The 12,815-nt window shown below is 44.6% G+C and overlaps 1 protein-coding gene across 2 annotated transcripts in view; it reads right to left on the minus strand.

The window, feature by feature from the left end:
• Positions 1 to 12,815, minus strand: part of edil3a (EGF-like repeats and discoidin I-like domains 3a) — a 114,777-nt gene that overhangs the window by 29,843 nt on the left and 72,119 nt on the right. For both annotated transcript variants that reach the window (XM_079686389.1, XM_079686388.1), the window contains exons 6-8: positions 2,025 to 2,180; positions 745 to 889; positions 361 to 545 (exon numbers count right to left, since the gene is read on the minus strand). In XM_079686389.1, the coding sequence (XP_079542515.1) occupies positions 361 to 545; positions 745 to 889; positions 2,025 to 2,180 (486 nt within the window). The remainder of the gene's footprint in view (positions 1 to 360; positions 546 to 744; positions 890 to 2,024; positions 2,181 to 12,815) is intronic.

The raw sequence follows: 12,815 nt of genomic DNA on the forward strand, positions 1-12,815 counted from the left end.
ACTCTTCAAAGAGAGGCAATGTAGGTGTTGGATTCAAATGGGCTGGCTTAAGGAAAAAAGGAAATGACTATCTATTAATGACTGTTTCTAAGAAAATTACTGAGAGGTTGTATTTTCAAATATAATTCCTTTTCACATCTCACACTGTCCCGTACACATCAAGGAAGTCTAACTTTGTCATGTATTACCATGAACACACCATCGATTACGATGCCAGAGAGGTAAGAGCTGGTATTGAGCAGAGTGAAAACCAGCTATTTGCAAGAAAATAGCTGGCAGTTCATTTCCCTGCTTAGCGCTAGATCAAATCGCTGTAGTAACTTTAGCAGAGTTAACATCGAGCTACAGATATCTTCTTACCTGTAGCCACTGTGATTGGTCACTGTGTCCAGCTGTCCAAGCATTGACCTTGCCCTGTTTGTCCAACCGGGCCTTGCCAGGCTCCCAGGTGAACATGTCCATGTTGAGCGTCCTGAAGATGCTGGAGGCCGTGACTTGGTAGTCCTGGACATGACCTGACTTCAGACCAAGTGGTTCAGAGCAGCCTGGCAACAACAACACATTTGTTATAATCATCCTGGCCGCATGAATTTCCTTACCTCCAAAAAAAGGAGTATATTTTCATTACTGTTTCCACATAGAAAATGCAGCATGGCAAAACTATGCAGGAGGCATAGTGCAGTGGATTTTCAGATAATTTCATAATGAATTCAGAATTTGTGTGAAACGTTGAATCTCACCCACCTGTTAGCTCACAACCCAGCAGCTCCATGCGAAGGGTGCAGTGCCTCCTGCAGACTTGGGGGTAAATGCGCACGTACTGGGCTTCAATGGGAGGGGTGAAGGAGTTGGCTGATGGAGCGGTGTTATCGACATTTCCTCTGAAAATCTGTTGCAGGGGATGAAATAACAGCAGATGGGGGCGGGGAGGATGGTATAACAGATCAGTTTTGCTGTAATTTAGTCTATCTGGCGCTGTCTCTAGTGTCTACTCCACACTCAACAAATTGCTGTCTTTCAAGGTCAATGAGCTGGAATTACATGAGAAAATAGACAATTTCCCGCACCATTTGAGCCCATAATTCATAAGAACAGTGGTGTGTTTTAAATTAGAGCTCCAATTATATCGCTATACCTTCTGGAGAGTTGTATCCAGATGACCTGACAGAAACTCTGTGATTTGAGTGACTGATGTACTGCATGTGTGAGGCGCAGAGAGGGCGAGAGAGAGAGAGAGAGAGAGAGAGAGAGAGAGAGAGAGAGAGAGAGAGGAGAGAGAGAGAGAGAGAGAAAGCACGGGAGAGACAGAGCGGTGTCTTTTCATGCGATACAGGAAATAGGAGCTGTCACTGGGTGGCAGCAGGTCAATGTGAACAAAAACCCCCAACTTATTTTTGGTCAAGGATCAGGGCCTCTAACACGCTCACAGGTCCTTCTGTTTAGGTATTTATCTCAGTCTGCTTATATTTGTAAAACATCCAGCTCAACAAAAGAAAGTCACTCAAGCATTCACATTGTTTCTTTCTGTACGCCATATTTTGACCGAATAAAAGCTATATAAGAAAAGCACAAGACTGAGATCCCAGGATGTTCAAGTAGACTCATTGTTCCGTGTAATACATTTGAAGGAAGTTTGGAAGTCGGGGTCATTCGGAGCTCCGCCAAATGGGAGACAGCCGTGGTTTGCTGTCAGGAATGATAGAACGCTGTGTGGCCTATTTGGTGGCTGTTTCATCCCCAAATAGTATAAAAATTCAATCTAGAAGTCATAAAAGTGGAGGGGGGTAAGGGACAGCAGGATGGGCCCGGTGTGTGCTAGCTAATTAAAAAGCCATCTCATCATGTCCTCCACCCTGCCCTTGACTGAGTGCACAGTCTCTTGTCGCTGTGTGTGAACGTGCGCGAGTGTGTCCATGTGTGTACCTTCGCCTGTGTATTACACAGTGAGAGGCTAAAGAGAAAGAGTGGAGAGAAGACAATGGGTGTGTATGTGTTGTGTTCGTGGGTCCTCGTGTGTGTCTTACCATATCATCATCTTTGCCCTTGACTTTGTATGTTCTCCAGCTCTTCCCGTCATCACTGTAGGCTACTTTGTAAGACTTCACGTACTCTGCGCTTCCGATACGCTTTGCACCCTGGGTAATAAGGCCTGTGACCCTCATTCTCCTCTGCAGGTTTATCTGTGGAGTAAAAAGAAGACAACATCGAGAAGTTATTGCTTCATTTCCAGACAGTTTGAATGAGTGCGTCTTTGTCTATGCGTGTGCACGAGCAGTGTGCCCACGCAAGTCATGGGAATCAAGTACCCCCCTTTGTATCTTTTCTGTCAGGGCCATCCATCTTATTCAGAAAGTCTGTGATCGAATGGAACATTTAATCAATCCTCACGCTCTCGATCCAGTCTGTCAACCCTGTGCAGACTGTCAATACGGTACCAATGACAAGCGGCTTGGAGAGCCAAGAGGAAAGGAAAGAGTAAGAAACAGCAAAGTGATGAATGTGTATGTGCTCAGTGCACACAAAGCAGGATCATTATTATCTCAGGACAATAGATGTGTTAAACAACAGTTTAGGATTTGCTTTGACATGTTTCTCACTTTGATAGAGTCCATTCCAACAACACTGCCATTCCACATATTTTCCTATAATATATAAGGGGTAAAGTTATGGTATGTATTGTAATTAATGTTCAAATGTTTAAGGTCAAGGGGATTTTTGAACATGTCAAACCATGCCTGTTTGATTGATAGGAGTCTCAGCCTATCACACTCATGCAGTTGTTTGGCGCTGCCTTATCTCCATCCATTCTCACATGTCGTTGCCCAGAATTGAATAATCCACTTCCAGTTAAAGGATGGGCCGCCTGAGAGACCTACATTATAAGTGATGTGACACATGCCTCATATGTTTTTCTACAGTTTATGTAATGAACCTGTCGTTGCTGGTTGACTACTAAAGGGCCTGTAGTTTGGTAAAGCAATTAAAAAAAAAGTCTAAAGAGGTGTTTTTGTTATTTTTCTTTTCACATGGCTTGTGTCATATAAAGAAGCTTGTGGTGGCAAATAAGTGGTGCTGTGTTCAAGTCACACATTGTACTTACAGTCACTAACACACGCACTGCAATTTATTTGTATACACTCAATATTATTAATGATCATAAAGTAGGGCAGGATAACACATGCATCACAGCATGATCACACTAGTTAGAGACAAATTAGATCAAGCAAATAAAGCAGTGATAGTAATTATTCATTAAACAGTTTGGCACTACATTCACAACAAACTGCTTCATTTTCAGGAAAAAAGAGAGAGCCACTTTGACTCATCACCCTCTGACAATATATAAAACACTGTGTTCTACTGTTTCATGGCTACAGCCGAAAAGTAAAGTAATAAAGGACCACAAACCTGAATTGGCCAAACCTGAGGAAAGAAATGTAGACTCAAAGAGAATTTGAATAACTAGCTTGAAGTAGAGCAGTACAGCTCAAGGTCAAGTCATTTTAAGATAAGAACATTAACTATTTTAAAGCTTATCCAAAATAAATTGCAGTCTCTTTTCACTGATACTGTGATCCACATTCAGCTATTTCTATGGCTTGAGTTCACCTTCTGGTTCAGGAATATTAGCACTATTTTTGAATCAAGGCAATTTACAAGTGAGTCAATATCTATTTATATTTAGAGTAAAATCTCAAGCACATAGTCTGAGCCCACGAGTTATAGCCTGCGTGTCCAAAAAACCCCACCTGTGTCTCCTGAGCAGATTAATGGTTAGAGTACTGGCTATTACAGGTCCAGCATACGAAAGAGCTGTTTATGTTCACAAAGCATGTTTTTACTGTCAAAACCCAATGGAGAAATGCATAATAATTATTTGTCAGTGTTGATATCCTTTCTAATTTACATATGTAGAGACAAGCCTCAATTACGCAGATTTTTGACTTACTTAAGCCGATGTATTAAGTTAATTATACATAAGGACCCCTCTTAGAGACTCAGAGCTGCTACGACCCACTGTTTCTCATTCACAGCATTTCTTCGCTCCCCACCGTTTTCTCTATAGAGATAGATACTTCTTGCACTAATTAGAGGCCTGTCACTAAAAGGCCACGGCCGGGGTAATTGGGGTGATTCTTCACATTTTTAATGACCACTCAGAAACATACGTCCGTCACCTCAGCGCTAATAGTGATGCATGTATTTGTTTGAGTGAGACATCGTTGGAAATTCATAAACTAAAATGGCATGGGACAACTTTTTAAATAAATAGCTGAACAGATACACTTTTTGTGTTTGGATTAGATACAGATTGTCATGATCCTAGTGTTACTTCACGATTTTTGTTTTGTCTGTCTTGTTATGGTTTTATTTTGCAATTCTGTCTTTCCTGTTTCCCTCCATGTTGTTCACGGTCAGTTTTTGTGTTGTAGCTACCTTGTGCTACCGTGCCGTGTTTTTGTTCATCAGCTTTTAAAATAAAGCTCGCTTTTTGTTCCTAGACCTTTTTACCTTTTTTGTATTCTGCATTTGGGTCCTACCTTTTTCGGTTCATTCTGTTAGAATGCGTGGACTGACTGACCGTGACCAACATCGAGGGAGACAGGAAAGACAGAATTGCAAAATAAAACCCATAACAAGACAGACAAAACTAAAACTGTGACATGACACTAGGATCATGACACAGATTGGCTTTTCACTTTGCAAATCTCCCAGCATATTCTGAAACAAGACAGGAAACATTTTGCTTCAACATTGTTAACAGCAGTGCTTTACAGCTCAATTCATTCAGTTCTTCCATTTCAAAATAAAAGCCAGACACATAGACATTGCATTATAATAGGAAAGCATTTCACTACTCAACAAATGACCCTAATATTCAACCAAATAATTAGCTCCTCAGGTAATAAAACAATTCTACCAAAATCAAAAGACCCTTGTTTATAAAGGGGGGAAAGAAAGCAGAGAGTGATAACATGCGTTCCATTTACTAATCTAAATCAGTACATAACAAAAGCGGCCCTTTGTTTTTTTATCATAAGCTAAGACTGGGTTTTTTAGGTAAAAGAAAAAAATGTTATTCTTGTGGTGATTTCTTGCTTCTGACAGGAGCCAGGTTGCAATCAGTAGGCAAGTTGCTGATGAAATATGAACAAGAAGATTGGTCTGCTTGTTACTATAGAAATCAACGAATACAAAATATGTAATAACCATCTCTGTTGTTGTTGTTGTTGTCGTTGGTAACTGAGGAAAATAGCAAGTGTTTGGTTGTCTTTGCGACAGCGGCACCAACAAACTGCACACAAATTATACTGAGTTGTTAAAGATTACAAGACAACATATTTAGTTCATGATATTTGAAGTCTTGTACCTCTCTGAAGAACCAGCACCTTACCGTGGTAGAGAGGTTTGTGTGCCCTGAAGAACCTGGGGGCTGTGTTGTCTGGAACCTTGTGTTCCTGGTAGGGTCTCCCATGGCAAATTGGTCTCAGGCAAGGGGCCAGACTAAGATTGGTTCACAAGACCTAATGAAAGACGACACACGAAGTGAGGATACCCGGCCCGGAGGAAGCTTCTTCTGGAGCCACGCCCAGAAGGAGGACTCGTCGGCGAGCGTCTGGTGTTCGGGCTTGCCACGGAGCCCGGCCGGGCACAGCCCGAAAAGGCGACGTGGGCAACACCTCCGCTTCTCCGTCCCGCGGGCCCACCACCTACGGGAAACAGCGATGGGGTCGGGTGCACTGCCAGAAGGGTGGCAGTGAAGGCAGAGGGTCTCAACGGACAAGACCCGGGCGACAGAAGCTGGCTTTGGGGACGTGGAACTTCACCTCTCTGGGGGGGAAGGAGTCGGAGCTTGTGCGGGAGGTGGAGCGTTACTAGTTGGATCTGGTTGGGCTCACCTCCACGCACAGCGTCGGCTCTGGAACCTTACTTCTGGATAGGGGTTGGACTCTATTCTTCTCCGGAGTTGCTCAAGGTGTGAGGCGCCGGGCGGGTGTGGGGATACTCACAAGTCCCCGGTTGGGTGCTTCGTTGTTGGAGTCTACCCCAGTGGACGAGAGGTTTGCCTCCCTACGCCTGCGGGTTATGGGGGGGAAAACTCTGACTGTTCTGTGTGCTTATGCACCCAACAGCAGTTCAGAGTATACAGCCTTTTTGGAGACCCTGGAAGGAGTCCTGTATGGGGCTCCTGAAGGGGACTCTTTAATCTTGCTGGGAGACTTCAACGCACATGTGGGCAATGATGGAGACACTTGGAGGGGAGTGATTGGGAGGAACGGTTCCCCTGATCCGAACCGGAGTGGTGGTTTGTTACTGGACTTCTGTGCTAGTCATGGATTGGCCATAACAAACACCATGTTCGAACATAAGGATGCTCATAAGTGTACGTGGTACCAGAGCACCCTAGGCAGAAGGTCCATGATCGATTTCGTTATCGTATCATCGGACCTGAGGCCGTATGTTTTGGACACTTGGGTAAAGAGAGGGGCGGAGTTGTCAACTGATCAACATCTGGTGGTGAGTTGGGTCGAGTGGCGGGGGAAGCCTCTGGATAGGCCTGGTAAGCCCAAACGTGTAGTTCGGGTGAACTGGGAACGTCTGGAGGAGGCCCAAGTTCAGGGGGCCTTCAACTCATACCTCCGGCGGAGCTTTTCGGGCATTCCTGTGGAGGTTGGGGACATTGAACCAGAGTGGTCGGTGTTCAAAGCCTCTATTGCCGAAGCCGCGGTGGGGAGCTGTGGTCTCAAGGTCCTAGGTGCCTCAAGGGGGGGTAACCCTCGAACCTCCTGGTGGACACTGGTGGTCAGGGAAGCCGACCGACTGAAGAAGGAGGCCTTCAGGGATTTGTTATCCCGGGGGACTCCCGAGGCAGTTGCAACGTACCGACAGGCCCGAAGGGCAGCAGCCGTGGCCGAGGCAAAGCAGCGGGTGTGGGAGAAGTTCGGAGAAGACATGGAAAAGGACTTTCGGGCGGCACCAAAGTTGTTCTGGAAAACTGTCCGACATCTCAGGAGGGGGAAGCAGGGAACCATCCAAGCTGTGTACAGTAAGGATGGGACGTTGTTGACCTCAACTGATGGAGTGTTAGGGCTTTGGAAGGAACCCTTTGAGGAACTCCTGAACCCGACAACTCCGCCCTCTATGTTAGAGGCAGAGCTGGAGTATGACGGGGGATCGACACCAATCTCACGGGGGGAGGTCACTGAGGTCGTCAAACAACTTCACAGTGGCAAAGCCCCGGGGGTGGATGAGATCCGCCCAGAAATGCTGAAGGCTCTGGGTGTTGAGGGACTGTCATGGTTGACACGTCTCATCAACGTTGCGTGGAAGTCGGAAACAGTACAGAAGGAGTGGCAGACCGGGGTGGTGGTTCCCCTTTTTAAAAAGGGGGATCAGAAGGTGTGTGCCAATTACAGAGGCATCACACTACTCAGCCTCCCCGGGAAAGTTTACTCGAGGTACTCGAAAGGAGGGTCAGGCCGATTGTCGAACCTCAGATTGAGGAGGAACAATGCGGATGCCGTCCTGGTCATGGAACGACGGATCAGCTTTTTACTCTCGCAAGGATTCTGGAGGGGGCCTGGGAGTACGCTTATCCAGTCTACATGTGTTTTGTAGACTTGGAGAAGGCGTATGACCGGGTTCCCAGGGAGTTACTGTGGGAGGTGCTGCGGGAGTATGGGGTGAGGGGGTCTCTACTCAGGGCCATCCAATCTCTGTACTCCCAAAGCGAGAGCTGTGTCCGGGTCCTCGGCAGTAAGTCGGACCCATTTCAGGTGAGGGTTGGCCTCCGCCAGGGCTGCGCTTTGTCACCAATCCTGTTTGTAATATACATGGATCGGATTTCGAGGCGTAGTCGTGAGGGAGGGGGTCTGCAGTTCGGTGGACTAAGGATTGCACCACTGCTTTTTGCAGATGATGTGGTTCTGATGGCTTCATCGGTCTGCGACCTTCAGCCCTCACTGGATCGGTTCGCAACCGAGTGTGAAGCGGCTGGGATGAGGATCAGCACCTCCAAATCTGAGGCCATGGTTCTCAGCAGGAAACCGATGGACTGTCCACTCCAAGTAGGGAATGAGTCCTTACCCCAAGTGAAGGAGTTCAAGTATCTCGGGGTCTTGTTCTCGAGTGAGGGAACAATGGAGCGTGAGATGGGTCGGAGAATCGGAGCAGCGGGAGCGGTACTGCAGTCGCTTTACTGCACCGTTGTGACGAAAAGGGCGCTGAGCCAGAAGGCAAAGCTCTCTGTCTACCACGCCATTTTCGTTCCTACCCTCACCTATGGTCATGAAGGATGGGTCATGACCGAAAGAACGAGATCGCGGGTACAAGCGGCCGAGATGGGTTTTCTCCGCAGGGTGGCTGGTGTCTCCCTTAGGGATAAGGTGAGAAGTTCGGTCATCCGGGAGGGACTCGGAGTTGAACCGCTCCTCCTTCGCGTTGAAAGGAGCCAGTTGAGGTGGTTCGGGCAACTAGTTAGGATGCCACCTGGGCGCCTCCCTAGGGAGGTGTTCCAGGCACGTCCAGCTGGGAAGAGACCAAGGGGTAGATCTAGAACCAGGTGGAGGGATTATATCTCTTCTCTGGCCTGGGAGCGCCTTGGGATCCCCCAGTCAGAGCTGGTTGATGTGGCCAGGGAAAAGAAAGTTTGGGGCTCTCTGCTGGAACTGCTACCTCCGCGACCCGACCACGGATAAGCGGGAGAAGATGGATGGATGGTACCTAAATCTAAATATTGAAAATGTTCCATATTTTTTCAATCAAATCTAATTAAACCCTATTTGGAATCACAGGTGCAAGATTAACTTATATTGAGATGACATCTCACTTATTGTATGCCCACTACTCAGTGGTCATGACACTTAATCCCTTCTCATTTTTCAAAGTCTAGATGTTTCACGTCAGAGTTTTAAAAACGAATTAATATGTGATTTTATTTGTATTCTGATATTAATTTCATTTATACTTAATCTATGTATTTTAGTTTTATTATTTACTTTTTGTTTTTGTGATTATATGCTGCTGGTTAATTAACTTGTTCTCTGTGTATTTCTGTGTAAAACAGTTTGTAACTATGTTTTGAAAGGTGCTATAAATAAAGTGTATTATTATATCTTTACTGAGAATTATTATCGTAATAAGTATGACAAATATTTTCCCAAAACAGCGTGATTCTCTTCCACTGTGTATATTTTTCCTGCGGACCTTTATTAAGGTGCAGAATAAAAACGTCTCATTAAAAATAATTAAAGTATTGTGTGTTAGTTATGGGTGCACTCTCTAAGTTTTGAGCAAGAAGAAGTTTACTCTGATCTTTTACTCTCTCACCAGTTCGCCCTTGCCTTTTTCCTAAGACATACAGTGTAGCGGGTAAAATGCATGAGCTTGCAAAGTAAATAACTTCTACATCAAGTACGGTAATATCTGTTCTCTTATTTTGTTTCTGGAACATAAAGAACGTACTGTTTCAATGTGTTGCATGGTGGGATTTAACCTGTTTTCCCTTAAAACAACATTCAATGCTGTGTGAAAATATTCAGCATGTAACCAATGGCAACATCCTGGATCTGATTATGTCCTGGATCAGTTACAGTATGTACACATCATTTGATATATGGCTTTTCAACAGTAATTTTGTCATTGGCCATTTCAGATAACATGTAAAGTATAGTAATGACTGGGACATTTTCATCATGATTATAACAAGGCATGTTGAGTTACAGCAAACAAAAACCAAAGCTGCTTAAACATTTTGCGAAGATTCTGGTTTTAACAATTTTTTGTGCTTTGACTGTTTTCTAAAACAGATGAAGAATGGCTGTATGATCTGTATTGTGCACCGTAGTTTCACGTCAGAGGACATTTGATATACCGACGACTCATTGTTGGAGCCAACCGATATCCTTTCAAGGACAAGGCATAAAATAATCCAAACCATGCTATCATTATGTTTGATCATGGGGGCATTGCAAACCTTTAAAGGTCACCTATAATGCAAAATGCACTTTTTCATGTCTTTTAAACATAAACATGTGTCCCCTCTGTGTAAAGAGATTCTGAAAAATATAAAAACGTCATAAAGTGGCCAAAAAACGTTATTTTGGCCACTTTATGATGTCATAACGACCTTTTTGGGTTGTGTAACCAATCCATTAGCCAATAACCAACCAAGGTAACCCCCCCCCCACCTTATCACCTGAATCTCCTCCTGGAGCACCATTGTGTTCTTCTTAACCAAATATCTCTCATGCGGCTTTCACACCAGCGCTTTTCCCTTTCTAGCTCCGAGCTAGAGCTTTTCTGGTTCAGCTCCGGTTTCCCTTTTCTGCTCCCGCTTTTTTCACACCACTCAGAGCCGGGATGGTGCTGCCTTTGCTGCGTCATGACGTCACCGTTTACATCGCTGATTTGCTCCCCAACGGCACTCACAACAACAACAACAACAACGGGGGACTGCGTCGGGTCGATGGTCGTGTTGCTTTTAAAGCAAAGCCAGATTAAATTAAATAACGACTTCTCCAACCTTCTACTTTTCAACCGGTGCAGCCCATGTATGGATTCCATCCAATAGCTGCTATAATAAAAAACAAAACGTCTGCCTCTCTCCACAATGATCAATAACAGCGAAGGGATGGTCAAAGTAAGGTCCAAATAAACAGAATCACACGAAGCCTGGTTAGTGTTGCCTGACTTTATAAAGTGTGGTTTTTTTTTGGGTGTGGTTGCCTTCTAGTCACTTTGCTCAGCACTACTGCTTGTAGGCAGGCATGACGAGACTCTTCAGACGACCCATGTTCAGGGGAGGTGGGTTTAGTTTCCTGCACGCCTCGACGTAAGAGAGACGTAGCCCGAAGCTCTTGCCTCTAGACCGACAATTTTTTGGAGCTGGAAGTGAACCGGATTCCGGAGCTAAGAGGCTGCGCCTCTGCAATGTGAACAGGAAAAAACTGTACTTTTCAGGCTCCAGCTCCGAGCCGGCGCTGAAAACGTGTTGGTGTGAAAGGGCAGTGGGGCGTGGCTCCTTATTTTCATCTAAAGTAACAGACAGAGAATCAGCACTTTTGAAACAGGGCTGAAACAGAGGGGATTATGGGATGCTGCAATGATCTGTTTGGTGTTTGGAGCCAAACACTTCAGAGACATGTTTTGTATATATCTGAGACCTATAATATATTGATGAAAAGCAGTATAATAGGGGACCTTTAACACTTCAACATGGCCCAGATCTGAGAGCTGCATTAGGATTAAGCTTATGAACCTAATTCATGACTCCTATTTATATAAGAATCATTGTTGGTATCATATTGACAGTAACCAGTCAAAAATGTTGTGCAATAATGCAGAATTACACTTTATTAAATGCCGTTTATGTATGAAATTAAAGGCTTAATGTAAGTAATATTGACGGCAGTAGTGCTTTTATTATTATAGAGTACGTTTTACCCCTACCCCACAGACCTGCTGCACCACCACACCCCTTCCCGCTGCCTCCGCTCATCAGAAGCCAACCTCCTATCCATCCCCACCCGCACCAATCACCTGGGGGGACAGAGCCTTCTCCGTTGCTGCCCCCTCCCTCTGGAACTCACTCCCACAACCCATCAGAGACTGCACCGACCTCACCACCTTTTCAATCTGGCTTTTAATGTGTGATTGTTTTTGTATTATTTGACTTGAACTTTAACTATATATTTATTTGTTGTTCCTTTCTTCTCTTTTCTTTTATCTTCACTATATCTGTAAAGCGTCTTTGAGCACCTGTAAAAGCGCTAACAAATTAAATCTATTATTATTATTATTATTATTTTCATAAATAGCATTGGTTGCTTTGTGGTTTGTAAAATGCTTTAATAATAATGTGGAACGATGGAATCAAAAGAGACAGAGTAAGACTCAAAGCAGGTTATTTATATACATCCAGCCATGATAAAAAATGCAGACCTACTCAGATCTGCATCTGAGCATTATGTCATTAAAAGTTGAGCTTCCATTAAACGATGTGTGGACCCTCCAAGCCGTCACAAGTCATTTGGGTTGTTTCATTCTTCGAGCGCAGCTGGCTGGAGCTATATATTTGCTGATATTGGTCAAACCGACAGCAAATTTCCCTTGAGTGCTCAAATGCAATTTTATGTGTGAGCTAGTCGTGGCAAGGATGTGAAAAAAATATTCTGACAATACATAGATGTGTGAACAGTAGCAAGCTCATTTCACAAGCACACAAAACCAAACATTAACACAAACAAAAACATGTACGCCGAATGCATGCTCCGTCGGTTCTCCTATGATGTATTATTCAAAGAATGATTCTCTGTGTTTGGGTTGAGAGAGCAAACACTGACTGACATCCAAAGGAGCATACGGCACCAAAGAACACCTCACAAATAGCCAGAATAATCTGATCCGCGTTTTGATAGTGTTGTCATCTGTCAGTATAACATATTTCACATGACATTCAAACGCAGTCATCGCTCTGCACTAAAGCACCCTGCTTACTCCTTAGCTCAATCCCAAAACACTGCCAGGACTGAACACCTCTGTACTCACGTCCCAATTATCCGGGCCCTCTGTAGAAACACACAATGCCTATAGCATCCTGCGTAATATCCCGCGTGGCTTCATTAAAGTCAAACAAACTGCCTGAATGTTTTATGTCCCGCTCTCCTCAGCCTCTCCAAGTGCACGGCTCCTTTTCTCTTACTCGTGTCGGCTGTATCTTCACAAAGCCATTTCTCCCAATGCTACTCTTCTCTTGTTGTAAGGTACAACTTCACTTTCTTCATCACACTGTCACGCTGTAGTTTGGTTTTCTA

This window comes from Notothenia rossii (assembly GCF_949606895.1).
Source record: "Notothenia rossii genome assembly, chromosome: 6".
Lineage (NCBI taxonomy): Eukaryota > Metazoa > Chordata > Actinopteri > Perciformes > Nototheniidae > Notothenia > Notothenia rossii.